The 20,887-nt window shown below is 37.4% G+C and overlaps 1 protein-coding gene across 2 annotated transcripts in view; it reads left to right on the forward strand.

Annotated features, from left to right (window-relative positions):
* Positions 1-20,887, forward strand: part of rabgap1l (RAB GTPase activating protein 1-like) — a 90,171-nt gene that overhangs the window by 19,411 nt on the left and 49,873 nt on the right. For both annotated transcript variants that reach the window (XM_026235849.1, XM_026235851.1), the window contains exons 12-13: positions 16,635-16,728; positions 16,863-17,013. In XM_026235849.1, coding sequence (XP_026091634.1) covers positions 16,635-16,728; positions 16,863-17,013 — 245 coding nt within the window. The remainder of the gene's footprint in view (positions 1-16,634; positions 16,729-16,862; positions 17,014-20,887) is intronic.

The raw sequence follows: 20,887 nt of genomic DNA on the forward strand, positions 1-20,887 counted from the left end.
CAGTTTTTAAAATACATATAAAAATATGAGAAATATTGATATTGGCTGGTATTTTCACCAATATTCTCATTCATCCTTAACTTTACCACCAAAGTATTTTCCACCATCTACTACATTTAATAAATCAATACTTTGTGTATAGCTTCTCTTTGGACGAAAGACATGCATGATTCCCTTTTATTCAGCCGTTCTCATTGAATCTCATTGTTTGGTTTGTGCAGTTTGTTCCAAGCCTCGATTTCTGGGCTGTACAAATAAGTCATTGTTGTTTTTGGAAGTGTTCGTCCTCGCCAGCTTTCTCTACTGTATCTGAGATCTATTGGGGAGGCAGATGGAAAAGAAGATTCATTCGCCCACGTCTGCTACCAAACTGCCATGTCACCTTGCGACAGAGGCTCTGCTCAAGACTGCTCTCTCTCTCTCTCTCTCTCTATCTATCTATATCTATCTATCTATCTCGATCTCTATCCTTGCAACATTGCCAAGGTTCTTGTGCAGTAAATGTAAAAAGAAGCCCTTTTAAAGCATTTCAAAAGAAACCACTCCTCACATCGGTGATTGTAAAATGTATGGCATTTGAGGCTCTCTGAAGGTCATGAACATTGTAAATGTGCTCAAAATTCATCCCCTCTTTCAGCAGTACAAGCATTTTTGTTCTTTATTTAAAGATCATTGCATTAAAAACTTCTTGCTATAATAATTACCATTACTGACTTTTTCGGTCTTACATAGTTGACTCCACCAGATGCATTGCTGTTCATTTCCTCGAAAGATCTTTGTGAGCAGCCATGTTGTGGACGCAGACCTTGAGATATGGGCTCTGAGGGCAGAGAGTCTGCTGGTCGGCTCTTAATGACCTTTGCAGACATTAAGTCAGAGACGTTTTCTTTATCACCTCAAGGCGTGACAGTAATCTTGGCACTCCGCGGCCCTGACTAATGCAGGTGTGTACGCCGTATAACTCACCTCGGCCTTCTGGATGCTGCAAGGACAATTCTGTAATTTCATCTGTGTGCTGTGTTTCAGAGGAGTCATGCAGCATCCTAACATGCCTGAATGGAGTCATCCGAAGTGCTGCCCTGTGGGGAGGTGTGGGAATGATGTTTGCCCACAATGTACACACATTCGCAAAAAGAAAAGTTTTAAAGTGTGGTCACGTTTACAAAAAGAAAATCAGTAATTTTAATAGGAATACACACTGGGTGCAAGGCTGGGTGCTTCAGCAATATGGCTGCCCACTGCTCCGGGTGTGTTCACTGTGTGTGTGTGTGTGTGTGTGCATTTAGGCCTGTCACGATAACAAATTTTACTAGACGATAAATTGTCCAAGAAATTATCGCAATAAATTATAATATTGTCGTTCTAAGACCAGTTTCAACTAATATAATGATAATGGCATAATAACGCAGGTACACCTTTTCAAAGATCAATAAACATATTTTATTTTATGGCAGTTTCAGAGCAAGAAATACCAACATGTTGACTTTGTGTGGCTTAAAATTAATAAATTTTGAATGTCATATTGTGTGTATATGTCAGTTAGGGATGCTCATATTGACCGATTAACCGTTAACCGAAAGTAAACATTTTGACCGATGAAGGGGCCGTTTTCATATCACGTCTTTTTTGTGCTCAAGTTCGTTATTTCAAATGCGGTATGCACGCTCATAATGGAAGCGACACTCTCGTTTTTTCCAGGCGCGTCCGCAGCAAATCTAGTTAAAAACATCTCAGCTTTTCAGAATGATGCAAGCGCACCAGGTCATGTGACAAGAACCAACTCACTCAGCTTCCTTCGGGGTGAAACTCCCCGTTGTTTTTGAAAAATGGTTGGACCAAAATACTGCAGAGTTTTTTACTTTTCTTCGTAAATAATTCTTGTAACAGAGTAACAGCAAGGGTTTTTCGGTGGTGGAAATCCATTACTAAAATATCCTTGTTGTAACTGATATCGCCGCTGATGGATGCTTAGCAAAGACAGACGCCTCAGGAGCGCAACTGCTCGAGCGCTTTGGAAAGAAGGACATGTTTGTGTGTGTGTGTGTGTGTGTGTGTGTTAACTCACTGGGCGTGTAGACACAGGCAACCACACGCCTACGGACATATTTAGCTGAGCAAGCCAAATGAAGCGAGCAAAAAGAAGGCCCATTTAGACAGAAAGGGCAACGAAGTTACTTGCAAAATATGGTACGCGGTATTAAAATAAAGCAGTGGAGCAGGTACAATGCTGTATCACTTGCGACGCAAACATCCACAAGGAAATAAAATGGCACTTCTCAAAGCTGGTCACTCTAGCGAGACGTTGTCTCTTTATTCCATCTTCCATCTGTGCCATCGGAGAGGGTGTTTTCTGCCGTGAGCTGTCCACAGGCTGCGCTCCAGACTAACCCCACATCATGACATGTTACATTTTTTAAATAAAATTTGAAAGAAAATAAATCGCGGCCGAGAATATAATCAAGCTCTTTTTTTTATATCATGCGATTAATTGATTTATCAACTATCGCGACAGGCCTATGTGCATGTTTTTGTGACATATCAGGACACAACCCTTAGGTGTAGGGTTGGTGTAGGGCCATAGAATAGGGCCTGTTTGAACAGTATAAAAATCCCCACTTTTCACAAAAACAAACGTGTGTGTATGTATGTGTGTGTGTGCGCGCACTTCAGTGGGTTAAATGCAGAGCATAAATACCGAGTATGAGTCATCATCACATTTCACATCACAAACAGGAATTTTGCATTGACTGAAGATTTCCCCATGCATGTTTAGCAATTGGTTAAAGTTGGTTATGTGAATTAATAGATAGAAATGTTTTTTTTTTTTGCCTTCAAAATATCATGAAAAGTTTTTTAATGTGGAACTATAACTTGTAATCATAGTTCTTGTCTCTGGACAAAAAAAATATATTTTGTTTAGTAAATGGCATCTGATTTTAATCAACAATTAAAGCTGCAAGCAGCGATGAACGGGCCCTCGCACCAGGCTCACCGGCAGCGAGTGGCTTTAGTTAATAGGTGAACGGTGAGAAATATGCGTTTAAACTCATAAATATAAGTAGAATATATCAATGTTTATTCCATATATGTGCCAATCTTCCTGTTGCCAGCAGGTGGCGCTATCATTATAGTGGAATATTGGCCTTCAGATGTGTTCAGGGCAGGACTTTTCTCGAACATGTGAGGTTTGGGGAGGATTGGACATTTTATGCCTGAGTTACAACAACATCCTATTTCATGGCGAAACATCGAAATTTGTCAGGCCGCCATGGACACGCCCTTTAACGAAACCTCAAGATCTTTGCAAATTAAGATCGCAAAAGGCTTTAGATTACACTGACCAAGTTTGGTGTTGATCTGAATAAATCTCTAGGAGGAGTTCGTTAAAGTCCAACTCCTGAAAATGACCAAATCAACACTAATTTTGCAGAGAAAATTCTAAATAACTGACTTCCTGTTGGGATTCGAATTTCGTACCAAGAGGCTTTTTCGTAGATATTGGTGTGTTACATGTGTGTACCGATTTTTGTACATGTACGTGAAACATAGCTCGAGGCACACTCCGTTGAAAATGTATAGGTGGCGCTATCGAGCCATTTTGCCACACCCGATGGAATATTGGCCTTCAGATGTGTTCAGGCCAGGACTCTTATCACACATGTGAAGTTTGGGGAAGATCGGACATTTTATGCCTGAGTTATAACATCTTTTATTCACATGGCGAGACATCGAACTTCATCACGGTGCCATGGACACACCTTTTAACAAAAACTCAAGATCTTCACAACTAAACATCACACAGGTCTTTAGATTAGACTGACCACAAAAAAGACATTGATGTCATAAAATTTCTAGGAGTAGTTTGTCGCAGTGTAAAATATGTAACTTCCTGTTGCCAATAGGTGGCGCTATGACTATAACTGAATATTGGCATGTAGATCTGTTCAGGTCAAGAGTCTTATCCAACATGTGAAGTTTGGGGCAGATTGGACATTGTATGTCTGAGTTACAGCAACTTCCTTTTTCATGGCGAAACATCGAAATTTGTCAGGCCGCCATGGACCCGCCCTTTAACGAAACCTCAAGTCCTTCGCAATTTATTATCGCAAAGGGCTTTAGATTACACTGACCAAGTTTGGTGTTGATCTGAATAAATCTCTAGGAGGAGTTCGTTAAAGTACAACCCCTGAAAATGGCAAAAACAACAGCAATTTTGAAGGGAAAATTCAAAATAACCGACTTCCTGTTGGGATCCGGATTTCGTACCAACAGACTTTTTTGTAGGTATTGGAGTGTTACATGTGTGTACCAATTTTTGTACATGTACGTGAAACATAGCTCGAGGCGCACTCCGTTGAAAGTGTATAGGTGGCGCTATAGAGCCATTCTGCCACACCCGGTGGAATATTGGCCTGAAGATCTGTTCAGGCCAGGACTCTTATCACACATGTGAAGTTTGGGGAAGATCGGACATCTTATGCCTGAGTTATAACATCTTTTATTCGCATGGCGAGACATCGAACTTCGTTGCGGCGCCATGAACAAGCCTTTTAACGAAAACTCAAGATCTTCACAACTGAACATCGCACAGGCCTTAAGATTAGACTGACCACAAAAAAGACATTGATGTCATAAAATTTCTAGGAGTAGTTCGTCGCAGCGTAAAATATGTCACTTCCTGTTGCCAATAGGTGGCGCTATGACTATAACTGAATATGGGCATGTCAATCTGTTCAGGTTCGGAGTCTCATCAAACATGTGAAGTTTGGGGCAGATTGGTCATTGTATGTGTGAGTTATAGCAACTTCATTTTTCATGGCGAATCATCGAAATTCGCCAGGCCGCCACGGACACGCCCTTCAACGAAAAGTCAGGATCTTCGCAATTTAACATCGCAAAGGCCTTTAGATTAGGCATACCAAATTTGGTGTTGATTTGAAGAACTCTCTAGGAGGAGTTCGTTAAAATACAACACATGGAAATGACCAAAATTACACAAAATATGCTCATAATATTAAAAATAACCGACTTCCTGTTGGGTTTAGAATTTCGCTCCAAGAGTCTTTTTTGTAGGTATTGGTGTGTTACATATGTGTGCCAATTTTCGTGCATGTACGTGAAACATAGCTGGAAGGCTGTTGATTTTCTTGGTATAGGTGGCGCTGTCGAGCCATTTTGCCACACCCTCTTCTGAATCCTATATCAGACGAAAATTTTCACCAGGTTTGACGAGTGTGCAAAGTTTCATGACTTTTTGAGCATTTTAAAGCCCTCAAAAATGCGATTCATTCGGGAGAAGAAGAAGAAGAAGAAGAAGAATAATAATAATTAAAGCTGCAAGCAGCGATGAACGGGCCCTCGCACCCGGGCTCACCGGCAGCGAGTGGCTTTAGTTAATAGGTGAACGGTGAGAAATATGCGTTTAAACTCATAAATATAAGTAGAATATATCAATGTTTATTCCATATATGTGCCAATCTTCCTGTTGCCAGCAGGTGGCGCTATCATTATAATGGAATATTGGCCTTCAGATGTGTTCAGGGCAGGACTTTTATCGAACATGTGAGGTTTGGGGAGGATTGGACACTTTATGCCTGAGTTACAACAACATCCTATTTCATGGCGAAACAATGAAATTTGTCAGGCCGCCATGGACACGCCCTTTAACGAAACCTCAAGATCTTCGCAATTTAAGATCGCAAAAGGATTTAGATTACACGGACCAAGTTTGGTGTTGATCTGAATAAATATCTAGGAGGAGTTCGTTAAAGTACAACCCCTGAAAATGGCCAAAACAACAGCAATTTTGAAGGGAAAATTCAAAATAACTGACTTCCTGTTGGGATTCGGACTTCGTACCAAGAGACTTTTTCGTAGATATTGGTGTGTTACATGTGTGTACCGATTCTTGTACATGTACGTGAAACATAGCTCAAGGCGCACTCCGTTTAAAGTGTATACGCACTCCGTTGAAAGTGTATAGGTGGTGCTATTGAGCCATTTTGCCACACTCGATGGAATATTGGCCTTCAGATCTGTTCAGGCCAGGACCCTTATCACACAAGTGAAGTTTGGGCAAGATCGGACATTTTATGCCTGAGTTATAACATCTTTTATTCCCATGGCGAGACATTGAACTTCATCACGGCGCCATGGACACACCTTTTAACAAAAACTCAAGATCTTCACAACTAAACATCACACAGGTCTTTAGATTAGACTGACCACAAAAAAGACATTGATGTCATAAAATTTCTAGGAGTAGTTTGTCGCAGTGTAAAATATGTAACTTCCTGTTGCCAATAGGTGGCACTATTACTATAACTGAATATTGGCATGTAGATCTGTTCAGGTCAAGAGTCTTATCCAACATGTGAAGTTTGGGGCAGATTGGACATTGTATGTCTGAGTTACAGCAACTTCCTTTTTCATGGCGAAACATCGAAATTTTTCAGGCCGCCATGGACCCGCCCTTTAACGAAACCTCAAGTCCTTCGCAATTTATTATCGCAAAGGGCTTTAGATTACACTGACCAAGTTTGATGTTGATCTGAATAAATCTCTAGGAGGAGTTCGTTAAAGTACAACCCCTGAAAATGGCAAAAACAACAGCAATTTTGAAGGGAAAATTCAAAATAACCGACTTCCTGTTGGGATCCGGATTTCGTACCAAGAGACTTTTTTGTAGGTATTGGAGTGTTACATGTGTGTACCAATTTTTGTACATGTACGTGAAACATAGCTCGAGGCGCACTCCGTTGAAAGTGTATAGGTGGCGCTATAGAGCCATTTTGCCACACCCGGTGGAATATTGGCCTGAAGATCTGTTCAGGCCAGGACTCTTATCACACATGTGAAGTTTGGGGAAGATCGGACATCTTATGCCTGAGTTATAACATCTTTTATTCGCATGGCGAGACATCGAACTTCATCACGGCGCCATGAACAAGCCTTTTAACGAAAACTCAAGATCTTCACAACTGAACATCGCACAGGCCTTTAGATTAGACTGACCACAAAAAAGACATTGATGTCATAAAATTTCTAGGAGTAGTTCGTCGCAGCATAAAATATGTCACTTCCTGTTGCCAATAGGTGGCGCTATGACTATAACTGAATATGGGCATGTCAATCTGTTCAGGTTCGGAGTCTCATCAAACATGTGAAGTTTGGGGCAGATTGGTCATTGTATGTGTGAGTTATAGCAACTTCATTTTTCATGGCGAATCATCGAAATTCGCCAGGCCGCCACGGACACGCCCTTCAACGAAAAGTCAGGATCTTCGCAATTTTACATCGCAAAGGCCTTTAGATAAGGCTTACCAAATTTGGTGTTGATTTGAAGAACTCTCTAGGAGGAGTTCTTTAAAATACAACACATGGAAATGACCAAAATTACACAAAATATGCTCATAATATTAAAAATAACCGATTTCCTGTTGGGTTTAGAATTTCGCTCCAAGAGTCTTTTTTGTAGGTATTGGTGTGTTACATATGTGTGCCAATTTTCGTGCATGTACGTGAAACATAGCTGGAAGGCTGTTGATTTTCTTGGTATAGGTGGCGCTGTCGAGCCATTTTGCCACACCCTCTTCTGAATCCTATATCAGACGAAAATTTTCACCAGGTTTGACGAGTGTGCAAAGTTTCATGACTTTTTGAGCATGTTAAAGCCCTCAAAAATGCGATTCATTCGGGAGAAGAAGAAGAAGAAGAATAAATATAGCTGCAAGCAGCGATGGCGGGCTCAAGCCATCAGTGCAACGCCACCCCGGTGGCATCGGGAAAACTGTGCCCAGCGGGCATAAGCATTTACAGTAACCCTCTGGCAATCAAATTTTAAGGGATATGGCAGTTAAAGGGTTAATCCGACCCGTCTAGACTTTGAAATCACATACACAGAACAATATATATAACTTTAGTAACACTTTATTTTAATATATATAAAAAATGTATAAGGTGTGCATCGTAGCTGACACCTAAATGAACACATTACAATTGTTTTATGACTGCAAGTCTTTTTCCTCAAATGCTATTGAGCTTCAAATTTGCGTTTGAGCCCATGTGAAAAAGTAGCATAATTTACATATGACTTACAGTTTGTTTTAATAAATATCAAACATTCAATTTAATTATGCATTATAGCTGTCACCTAGATGGACAATTACAGTTGTTTTATGACTGTAAGTCATTCTCTTCAAATGCTACTGACGTTAGAAAAGTGTATAACAATATCACATGTAACTTTAGAGACGGTCCCTAAATTTGAGACTCTCGAATGTCCAATGTCAAGCCAACTTTATGCCTGTTTTTTTTTTTTTTTTTTTACTTTATTTTTCTTTTCTCTGTGCCGGATTGCTGATGTCTTTTACCCGGGCATAGATGTCCATCCATCAATTACGAACATTCATCCGCAAATGTCCGAGCGGTCGCGAGCGCGGATGGGAGAATGGCGCATGTTTTATTTTTTTTTGAGCTACTGGGATGGTGCCACCTCTGGGAGTTGCCCTACGAAGACTGCGTATTCTGCATATAGGGAGCGGCGGTACTATCTGGAAGATATATTCCTCAAGCCGTCGTACAAGAGGAGGTGATGCTAGTACTTCATCTGTTCATAAAGCCTATATATAAAGTCTTAATATAGTATTCCACAATATGTTGTGCTATTCTAATATTATTGCGTTTTTTTATTGACATTGTTATTTGCTGTTATTTTTGACTTGATAAAAAAAATTAAATATAAACTTATGCAATTGTGTATATTATATATATATATATATATATATAGTGTACAGTTTTCTTTTATTGCATCTAGAAATAAGTGTTTCTGAGTTCTGTGTTTGTTTATTTAATTTTATTTTTTTAGGAAGATTACAGCATTTAATCTCCTCAAAATAAATGTGCATATAAACCATGAACAATTTAATTATAGCTGTATTTATAAAATGCTTACTAATGACTATTAATTTTGGGAGAAGGCTACATGATGCAGCAACAGTTGATGTTGAGGCCTAAGATATTTCTTAAGCTGTAATGATGAAAAAACAACAACAACAACAACAACAACACAAAATTGCTTATTTTTTCTCTGCTGGTGATTAAAGAGATGATTAAGTCTCCCTCCCTCTCTCTCTCTCTCTCTCTCTCTGACACCAAGCCCATCTCCTCTCTCACACATTCACATAAACTCAGCACACACACTTAACACACACACACTTAACACACAAACACACACACACACACACACACATTACCCACAGTGACAGAGGGACAGAGTGACATCAGATGTATGGTAGTTTTTTTTTATTTTCTCTCATCCATATAGTGTTGTGTAGTCATGAAACTATGCATATTTCCTCAGCATGACTTGTCTTCTATGTGTACATTTTGTTGAAGTGTTTAGAAGCTGCACTTAAACAAATAAAAGACATTTACATAAGACATAAAAGATGTTATTACTGGTTTTTTACTGTTATTTCAAAAAATCACCATGACAAAACCATTCAAGCTATCCAAAATTCATTCGCACCTGTACTGTAAGATACATTCTTTAAACAGTGGTAAAAGAGGATGTGGTGCTGATCCTTCAAGAGTCACTCCAAACTTATCTGTCCATAAAGCCTATAAAGAATTATTCTTAATACACAGTATTTCACAATACTTCAGCATATTATTCTAATTAAGTGAGGGTCATTTTATCAGTAAAATACATATTTTTCTTTGAAAGATTTCTATAAATGATTTAGATCATATTCGTTTCTACAATAATTATTTAAAAGTAATCCTATAGCTCCATCTGGTGGAATCAATCTGTGTTGTTGTTTGTTTATTTTTATTTTTTTATTTTTCATAGGAAGATAACTGACTCTTTACTCTCCTTTTTAATAAATGTGCTTATAAACCAAGATCAAGCTATTTATAGTTGTATTTATAAGCTGCTTATTAATGACTATTTAAGTTGGGACAAGACTTTATAAAGCATGAACTGACTATTTACTAATGAGTGCAGTTATTATAAAGTGTTACCAATGCATTTACTAATGTTAACAAATTAGACATTATTTTACAGTGTTATAAAATCCTTTAATGACTTATAAGCATTTGTGAAAGTTCTGCTTGCATTACAGCTTAGTCTTCATCTGTGAGCTGAACAGTTTTACTGTTACATCCATGAGATTATGTAAATTAAGATAAATGTCATGTCATGCTATAGAGTGCCTCCTTCACGCCCTTTTAAAAGCTTTTGCCATGGTCTAGCTATCTTTAATACTGATATCTGTTTCGAGTTTCATGTAAATCTGAGCTAGTTATCTGCCTAAAAATCACCAGAACAGAACATTCAAGTTTGACACGTTGCCATGGCAACACTATATTAGATATAAATATCCCCACAACAGATTTTCTTCGGCCGTGTTTTGTCATTATTCTGATGAAGTTTGAAGCAAATCAAGTAAAAATAAGATGCTGAATTCAAAGCGTTTTGAAAACGATTCACTTCCTGCTGCCAGTTGGTGGCGCTATAACTTTGACTCCTAATAGTCACATATATATGATCGGTATCATACAATGAACAAACCAATTAAGTTTGATCAAATTCAGGAAATGTATGTGGATGTTATTATACATTTCCTGTTTCTCCTTTCTCGCCATAATTTCAACGCCTCGCCACGGGCAAACCGTTCGAGATATCAAAAATCTCTTCGCAATTTAGCATCCCCAATGTCTTGAGATCGTGTTCTCCGAGTTTGGTGGTGAATGGGTGGAGTTCCTCAGAGGAGTATATCAAATTCCAGAGCATGTGTTTTTCATAAAACCCTAAATAGCCAACTTCCTGTTGGGCGGAGCTTATGACATGCAGTGTGAAAGTTGTTTGGTTTGATGAGTTATATATATGTACCAAGTTTCATATGTATACGTGCAAGTATGCATGATATATGGCCCTCGGTACTACAGGGGGCGCTGTAGAGCCCCTGTGGCACGCCCGTGTATCAGACTCTGCCCGGCCCTATTGGCCGCAGGTTCCAAGGTGTGTGCCAATTTTCAAGAGTTTTTGAGCATGTTAAGGGCCCCAAAAGCCCCCGAAACCTTGAAGAAAAATAATAATAAATATAGCTGCAAGCAGCGATGGCGGGCTCAAGCCGCCAATGCCATCGCCACCCCGGTGGCATCAGGTAAACTGTGCCCAGCGGGCACATGCATTCACAATATCCCTCTGGCAGTGAGGTTTTAAAGGATATGGCAGTTAAAGGGTTAATCCGAATCATCTTGACTTTAAAATCACATTCACAGAACAATATATATATATATATATATATATATATGTATATATATATATATATATATATATATATATAACTTTAGTAACACTTTACAATAAGATTTCATTTATTAACATTATGTTAACATGAACAATATTTATATAGCATTCATTTATGTCAGTTAATATTCCAAACTTAAACATTAAAACATTGTTTTATTGTGATTTTTTTTCCAAGCACATTTTACCAATTCCTAACCATATAAATCTTAATAACTACCATTATTTTTTATTTAATCATTTATGAGTGCTATACAATAGTCCAGGAAAGCTGGAAGAGAAAAACTCCTTATATTCATGTGTGCAGAATTATTAGGCATGTTTTCTTTTACAGATGAAATGCGCTAAAATAGACTTTTAACTCAAACTGTAAGGTCGAAAATTATGAAATACCCATGAGAAATATCAAACACAAATGCAATACAGAAATGGATAAGTTAAGACTTGACCATTGTACAAAAATGCTGACTGGGTCATGAGGTCAGAAAAGAAGAAGAAAAAAGCAGGTCAAGAAGAACTGACAAAAAGAATTGCAAAATAATTAGTAATTAATGTGAAGATTAATTTTTAGTCAATTCTGCAAGACAGACTTTTCAGGAAAGGAGGTGGAATAAAAATGAGCTCCTAAATCTTAATCCTGGATTCTGGAAGATATATTCCTCAAACCATCGGACAAGAGGAGGTGGTGCTGGTCCTTCACGAGTCACTCTAATCTGTTCATAAAGCCTATATATAAAGACTTAATATATAGTATTACACAATACTTCATGGTATTCTAATTAAATCATTTTTTGGAATCTTAAGTCTCTCAGAGCCTGACACCGAGTAATTCTGGAGTATTAATAATGTTGGCGCTGGAGACTAAATGCACCCTGATAGTTTCACACCTAATTCACTTAACACACACACACACACATTACCCACAGTGACAGTGGGACTGAGTGACATCAGATTTATGATAGTTTTTTTTAATTTTCTATCATCCATATAGTGTTGTATAGTCATGAAACTATGGTCATGAGACCAGTCATTCTGAGGAAATATGCCTCAGAATGACTGGTCTTCTATGTGTACATTTTTTTTTTAAGTGTTTAGAAGCTGCACTTTAAAAAAATAAAAAGACATTTACTGGTTCCTTTTTTACTATTATTTCAAAAAATCATCACGGCAAAACCATTCAAGCTATCCAAAATTCATTCACACCTATTCTGTAAGATTAATTCTTTAAACAGTGGTAAAAGAAGATGTGTTGCTGAACCTTCAAGAGTCACTCAAAACGTTATCTGTCCATAAAGCCTATAAATAATTATTCTTAATATACAGTTCAAAATACTTCAGCTTGTTATTCTAATTAAGTGAGTGTCATTTTATCAGTAAAATATATACAATTCATTTTTTTTTGAAAGATTTCTATAAATGATTTAAATCATACTCGTTTCTACAATAATTATTTAAAAGTAATCCTATAGCTCCCTCTGTTGGCCATTATTGGTACTAAGAATTGCAAGCTTGATTTATAAGTTATGATAGTTTAAATTTTATGCTGGCTCTTGAAAGTGATAAAGCTATGAAACTTACTGTGCTTCCTTCAAATGAGGACTTCTACTTATATAAAAATATATGAAGATTTAGAATGAAAAATTGTAAAGATATAGTAAAATAACTATTGTATTTTTTTATGTTACTTTAATAAATCTCTATGGCAAAACCATTTAAGCTATCCTAAACCCATTCACAATTTAACATCTCAGTATATAGGCATAATGTTGAAAAAGGAGTATGGAGTAGTATGAGTAGGAGTATGAATTCATTTGCAGGCTTTATCATAAATCCACAATACAATTTCTGAGTTCTGTATCAATCTGTGTTGTTGTTTGTTTATTTTTATCTTTTATTTTTCATAGGAAGATAACTTACTCTCATTTTTAATAAATGTGCTTATAAACCAAGGACAAGCTATTTATAGCTGTATTTATAAACTGCTTACTACTGACTATTGATATTGGGACAAGGCTTTATAAAGCATGAACTGACTATTTAATAATGAGTGCAGTTATTATAAAGTGTTATCAATGAATTTGCTAATGTTAACAAATTAGACATTATTTTACAGTGTTATCAAATCCTTAAATGACTCATAAGCATTTGTGAAAGTTCTGCTTGCATTACAGCTTAGTATTGATCTGTGAGCTGAACAGATTTACTGTTACATCCATGAGATTATGTAAATTAAAATAAATATAATGTCACACGATGTCATAGGTCAGCATCAAATGAGTTTGAAATTATTATTTGCAGCACAAATAAGGTTTTTTTAGGATTTTTAAAAATCCCTAAAACTGTCAGAAAAAGGTTAAGGCCTAAGCTATTTCTATGTGAGTGGCTAATTTTATTTTTGTTTTTATAATTGTAATACACAAACTATGAAATTATACAAAATGTATAAAAAGATAAATAAATAAATACGCACACATTAAAAAAGCAGCCAAGTCGAATGAGTTTCCTTTTTTATATAGATTAAAATTGAAGACAGAAACAAGTGGTAAATGTGGTCACTTTAATATTCAAATCCAGTAGATCCAGTTTATGTTCACGTGGCTGTTTTCGTTTATATTCGCCAAGCTATTATGTATTTTGAAATAATCTTGTCCGTGATGTGTTCGTTCGTACGACGAAAGGCAGAATCCTGCAGCTCGAGAGATATGTTATTCTGCCAGTCGCGCTTTCAAATAGTCTTGCACACTTAAACAGGTCACAAACACCTGCATTTAGCTCTTGTTGTGTTACAATGGGTTTATTGTGTGCATTTGTGGTAATATTTTATTTAAAAAAGCTCTTAAACAAGAATAAATTCGTTTGTTTTGAGCTGGACACTGTACGCGCTGATCGGAGGCGGTGATTTCAGTTAGGCAGCCACAAATATTTCATTTTCACACAAACAGTTCAAAAACATCTTAATTTAGCTCTTGGTGTGTTCTAATTGGTTGATTGTGTGATATCGCTGTAATAATTTATTTTTAAAAGCTTTAAAACAGGAATAAATTCGTTTTTTCTGAGCTCTTTACTCCAGACTCTCGTGATCACAGCGGTGATTCATCTCTCCTATTTCTCACGTATCTCTGGCCAGAAATAATTTATCCATGAGCCCTGAACCGGTAATAATCAGATATGTTGGTTTAGCTTGTCAGTGTGAATTAAATCTAAGTATTTGTTTGTATTTTTAACCGATTTAAAAGTGAAAGTAAAAGTTCGGGAATTGAACCTGTAGGGGCGCAATTTCTCTCAGACAATGGAAGTCTGAAGCACATATACTCAAACAGATGGACAGAGTGAGATGAGATGTCTGACAGTTTTTTAATTTTCTGTTATCCATACAGTGTTGTAAAGTCGTGAAACTATGCATATTTCCTCAGAATGACTTTTTCATCTGTATGAAAAAATTATTTGACGTGTTTGGAAGCTGCAATTTAAAAATACAATAATGATTCCCTTTGTAAGGTCATTTAAAAAAATCACCACGGCAAAACCATTCAAGCTATCCAAAATCCATTCACAATTTAAGTTCCTATCAGAAATACTGATGTGTGTTCAGAGTTTTGTGAAATTCTAAGTATGTTATTTGCCTCTAAAATCACCTGAGAAGTATTCCAGTTTGACATGTTGCCACGCCAACAATTTTTTAGATATCAATATCCCCCTTGCAGATTTATATCGGCTGTGTTTTAACATTATTCTGATGAAGTTTGAAGCAAATCGAGTAATAATAAGATGCTGAATTCAAATCATTTTGAAAATGACACACTTCCTTCTGCCAGTTGGTGGCGCTATAACTTTGACTCCTAATAGTCACATATATGCGATCGACATCATACAACGAATAATCTGATGAAATTTGATTAAAATCAGGAAATGTATGTGGACGGTATTAGACACTTCCTGTTTCTCATTTCTCGCCATAATTTCAACGCCTCGCCACGAGCAAACCGTTCGAGATATCAAAAATCCCCTGGCAATTTTTCATCCCCAGTGTCTTGAGATCATGTTGACCGAGTTTGGCGGCAATCGAGAAAAAAACCTATGACAAGTATTTCAAATTCCAGAGCATGCGCTTTTTACATAACTCTAAATAGCTGACTTCCTGATGGGCGGAGCCTATGACATGCAATACGAAAGTTGTTTGGCACGATGAGATCTATATGTGTACTGAGTTTCATATGAATATGTGCAAGTATGTGTGAGCTATACATCAACATTTCTGACTGTGTTCCAGGGGGCGCCATAGAGCCCCTGTGCCACGCCCGGGTCCCAGCCTCTGCAGGCTCCTAAAGGCCACAGATTCCAAAGTGTGCGCAAATTTTCAAGAGTTTTTGAGTATGTTAAGGACCCCAAAAGCCCCCACAACTTTGACGAAAAATTTGAATACTAAACCCTAAATAGCCAACTTCCTGTTGGGCGGAGCCTATGATATGCAATACAAAAGTTGTTTGGATTGATGAGATTTATATGTGTACCGAGTTTCATACGTCTACGAGCAAGAATGTATGATATATGGCCCTCCATATTCCAGGGGGCGCTGTAGAGCCCCTGTGCCACGCCCGTGTATCAGTCTCTGCCCGGCCCTAATGGCCGCAGGTTCCGATCTGTGTGCCAATTTTCAAGACTTTTTAAGCACGTTAAGGGCCCCAAAAGCCCCCGAGACGTTGGAAAAAAATAATAATAATAATAATAATAATAATAATAATAATAATAATAATAAAAAATAATCCTAAGGAAAACAATAGGCCTCTCGCCCTTTGGGCTTGAGCCCTAATAATAATAATAACAAATAATCCTAAGGAAAACAATAGGGCTCTCGCCCTCCAGGCTTGAGCCCTAATAATAATAAAAAACAAAGCAGATACAAGAGGGTCCTCGCACCTCGGTGCTCGGGCCCTAATAAAAAACAAAGCAGATACAAGAGGGTCCTCGCACCTCGGTGCTCGGGCCCTAAAAATACAGTAGTTGACGAGAAAGTGAAAAACAAAACCATATATTTGATCATTTTAACATATAATTTAACAAAAACAAGTACAGTATTGCGATTTCTTTTTGCCGTACTTCATTGTCCCATGTTTTGCCATGTTTTTATGGAAAGAGATTTTTCACACATTCTGACTACTGAGTTCATTTACTTATTTGCATCATTTTGTGCAGATGTATTACACAATATTATATTTATGTTAAAATAAAATAAAAAAAATGTATTAAAATATTTTTGTCAACCATATGTCTCAATAACTGCATTAACCAACATTTGATCTTTTTCTCTGCTGTACAGAAAGTGACAGTGAGATCTCTAGCGGGACAGGAGACGTGTCAAAGGACTGTCCTGAGAAGATTCTGGAATCCTGGGGAGGGATCCTCAACAGATGGTGAGACTTTTAGCCTGACTTGTGACTTTGAAGTTTGTGGTATGGCCAGATTTGGAGCGTAGCCCGTATCGAACACGACTGCAAAAACCAGCTCTGTTGTGCTGCACTGACACTGTCTGTCTTCCACCTGTCAGGCAGGGAAACCTGTTGACACGACCCAAGGGTCTGTCTGCTCTGGTGAAGCCTGGGATCCCGGAGGCCTTACGAGCTGAAGTCTGGCAGCTCCTGTCTGGCTGCCACATCGATCAACCTCTGCTAGAGAAATACCGCATCCTCATCACCAAGGTAAGAGATGACAACCGTTACCACCCTTTTTTTGTTTTCGCAAAAGTCCCAATTCATCCCATTTTTTGCCAGCTTATGGGTCTTTTCCTTGTTTGTTCAATGCGTTTTAGTAAATCTAGCTGAAGCTTTAGCTAACGCACAACATATGTACCAAGGGAGTTTGTGTGCATTTGGTAGATTTTGAAGTGAAGTCTAAAATTGCTTTGGACCCTCTTTGGTCTTTTAAAGCATTTAGGGTGAGGAAAGGCAGCGGTCTGGAGAACAGAAGAACTCTGTGTGCATTTTCAAGTGTAAAATTGATGATCTTTACTTACTTGTTTCCGTTTTGTCAGCGGGATGAACCTTTGTAGTATAGCAGGCTGTTTATTTACTAAACATATTTTCTACCCATATTGATGCTTCGCTCAGATGTTCGTTTGACCTCGTGAACTCGTGGAAATGGAGTTAGTTGAATACCTTTAGCGTTGCTGAGAGCGCACCTAATTACTTATTCCAAAAGCAGCGTAGCAGCAAATTCGAGCGATTCCAGCACAGCACAGATCTCTATGACGGCTGATTATCTGGGATAGGACTGCAGTTTATGCAGGCTATAGCTTTTTTACATGTTTGAAAAGCTATTTCTTTCATGTTGTTATTGCGGTCGGACTGGTTCTCACGCCAAGCGTGGTCAGTGACTGGAATGTTCCCACACTGAACTAATAACTGTTGACTCAGAAACGTGGGTCAGATTCTGGTATTCAGCCACTAATTTGGCACAAAATTATTTCAGTTATCCACATTTTAACTCTGATGCTTATTAATTTCCACTTTTTAGAGCTTGAAAGCAATTCATCAGTCAAAAACTTAATGGATTGATTGCCCCTATTTTATCTCTTAGGCTACCTTCACACTGCAGGGCTTAATGCTCATTAAGCATTTTTTTAAAAAAATCTATTTTTTTGCAAGGCCGTTCACATTTTCAATTAAATGCTACTTTTTGTCATCTCCTGTGTGAACGTGAAATGACCCAGAGGTGACCCGCATGCGCAGAAGAGTACTCAACTGTCAACGAAGTCACTCGTTGTTTGCGGAAGTAGCTAACGTTAAACATGGATGTCAACAACAGTGTAGTCAACAGCGGAGCTCTTTTTTGCAATATTAAAGTTATTTTCCCAACGGAGCCAGGATCGTCTGTAACCACGCTCGGCCATTTCGCTTGAAATGTTTTCGTAAACCGCCCGGTTCCGATAAGAGCCCTCGAGTTTGGCCTGAATAGAGCGGTCACCCCAAATATTAATTAAATCTGTGACCTCGCTTCCCTTCCATTGACTGGTCTCAGCAGCATCGTCCGCCATTGTTGTTGTTTTTCTTCTCGTCCCCGCCTACTTCAACGCAGAATTATGACGTTTGTAGCGTATCAATGACGTACGGGTCAAATACATGTGGCCTGGCCGTTCAGACGTAGGTCGCATTTCAAAAGATCGGATACGTATCGGATTCAGGACCACATACCCAAGTGGCCTGGGTCGCATTTGAAAAGATTGGATCTGTGTTGTTCAGACTGTCATGAAAAGATCAGATACAGGTCGCATAGGGGCAAAAAAATTGGGTCGTTTCAGCCTGCAGTGTGAACGTAGCCTTAGTTTTCTTCTTCCTTCCCACTGGGAGTCTGTGGCAACCCTATGAACTGTAAGTAGGAAAATTGTGAAATTTGGCACAATTGTAGTATGATGGTCATGAATGGTAATCTGATCAACTTTGGGGTCTCTAGGTCTATAGTTTCTATGGTCCCACCACCAGCTCAAAAATTAACTTCAATTTCAGTTAAATTTCTAAATATTTAACCCCTTTTTTTTAAATAAAAGAATAATTAATTACATTTAGTACACCTGAGTTCTTTCCACATGCTGATTACATTATATAGTTTACATTAAGAATTCGTCCATTACAGTAGTGGCCATTTTGAAAAGTACGGTATTCAATTTTTTTCACTACTCCTTCTACAAAATGTGTCCAATTCTTAGGAAAATTGTTTAAGATGATCTTTGGACCGAGCCACATAGTAATGACTGAAGAGTTTTTAGAAATTCGGTAATTTCTTGCAGTGTAATGATGGTGACCAGAGGATATTCCAGAACAACCCTGCATCCTCATTCTAACCTGCCACAATCAATTTACTGTTTGGACAGTGGCTGAAGACCCCCACCCCAGCCATAACCCTGCAACACATGCAGCCCTGAACAGAAACCCCACTGGCTTTATGTTTTTAATACAGCTTCAGCCACTTCTTTTGTGTCCTGATGAAGATATTTTTAGGTTAACTTGTTTTTTTATGTGCAAGCCAATAATCATTGTTTCAGGTGCAACTCCTGAAATACAGCCCAATAATCAATGCCATGCAGTGAGAATGATAGTGAACGGATGCCATAAAATACCTCAGCTCTTCAAGAGTGTGTCGATTGGGGTGTGGGATGAAGTCAAAGAATGAATGAAAAAAACAGAAAAGGAATAGCGAGAGCAAAGACTTTGCCAAATAGTGTAAATCCTACAGTTGTTCCCACAACAGCTTTCCTTTAACTGAACGCCGTACTGCTTTAAGGGTTATGTAGTGCGGAGAGTATAATTTATTCATTAATTTAATTTAAAGTATTCTCCTCTGCAGGTCATGTCGATATAACAGTTGCAGCACTATTAATAAAAATGAAACCATAAACAAAAGGTTTTGTTATTGTGCTTTGGGTAGTTAAGGCAATATTTGTAAGCTGGACTAAAAAATGTCTGCTCTGGCCTGCATATATTTTCAGTTAATTAGTATCTTTCCATGTTTTTCCATCTTTTTAATGGTCTTCTTTTAGATTATTTTACCTGCAAATTTAAAAACAGTTAATAAATGAATTTAAATTTGTATAAATTTAAATGTAAATTATTTATAAATTTGTTTGTCCACACAAATGAAGATGTTGGGTGGATCTGAAAAAAAAATTATTACAGTGAGAAAAAATAAGATTTTGATGACATTATTGAAAATAAATGTTACTTATACATCTTAATATAAAACATTGTTGATGTTGTTATTATTATTATTATTATGTTCATTGTCCGGAGCTCAAACTGTCATTTTGCAGATGAGTTAAAATAATTATAATGACATTATTGAAGTCTAGTTTGATATCATTGTTTATTATTATTTACTACTGTAATCACATTTTATTCAACAAGGTATGTGACTGAAATGTCCTTATTTGTCATTAAATAATATAATGTAAAAAAAAAAAAAAGTAACCTTGAAAGTAGGCTTAATCTTCTATGACATCAGGTGTATTTTTCTAAATTTGGTTTTATTGTACCCAAATTTAGTGTTTTTTATTTACATTTTTCTGGATTCCTTTTTCGGGCTTCATGGTTTAATTACATTTTAATGGAATTTTGGAATCATGAAACTTACTGTTTAAGATACAGTTTAAAAGCAATTTAATAAAAAGATTAACCGAAATTATATTTTTAGGGCACAAAATTCTGTTTTATTTTTCTGGATTCGATTTTAATGATTTAATACAATTTGAATTATCAAAAAAGAATGTCTAAATGGTTAATAGGGCTGCACGATAAATCACGTGCGATATTTAATGCACATCTTGTCAGTAAAGCCGGTTCTGTAAGCAGCGGTAAATATCCATCACTTGCACGCTTTCACATGAAGCAGCATTAACTACACAGAGCCGTTGTTCCCTTCCTTGAACAACGGCTCTGTGTAGTTAATGCTGCTTCATGCTGAATGAGTGGTTTGTCTTCTACACATACTCACGCACATGTGACGCATGAACAGAATTTCTAAAAAAAATTATTTCATAGGGCTACATTAATGTAAAATATGTAATTTAATTAAACTTATGTC

Source organism: Carassius auratus, chromosome 47 (assembly GCF_003368295.1).
Source record: "Carassius auratus strain Wakin chromosome 47, ASM336829v1, whole genome shotgun sequence".
Taxonomy (NCBI): Eukaryota; Metazoa; Chordata; class Actinopteri; order Cypriniformes; family Cyprinidae; genus Carassius; species Carassius auratus.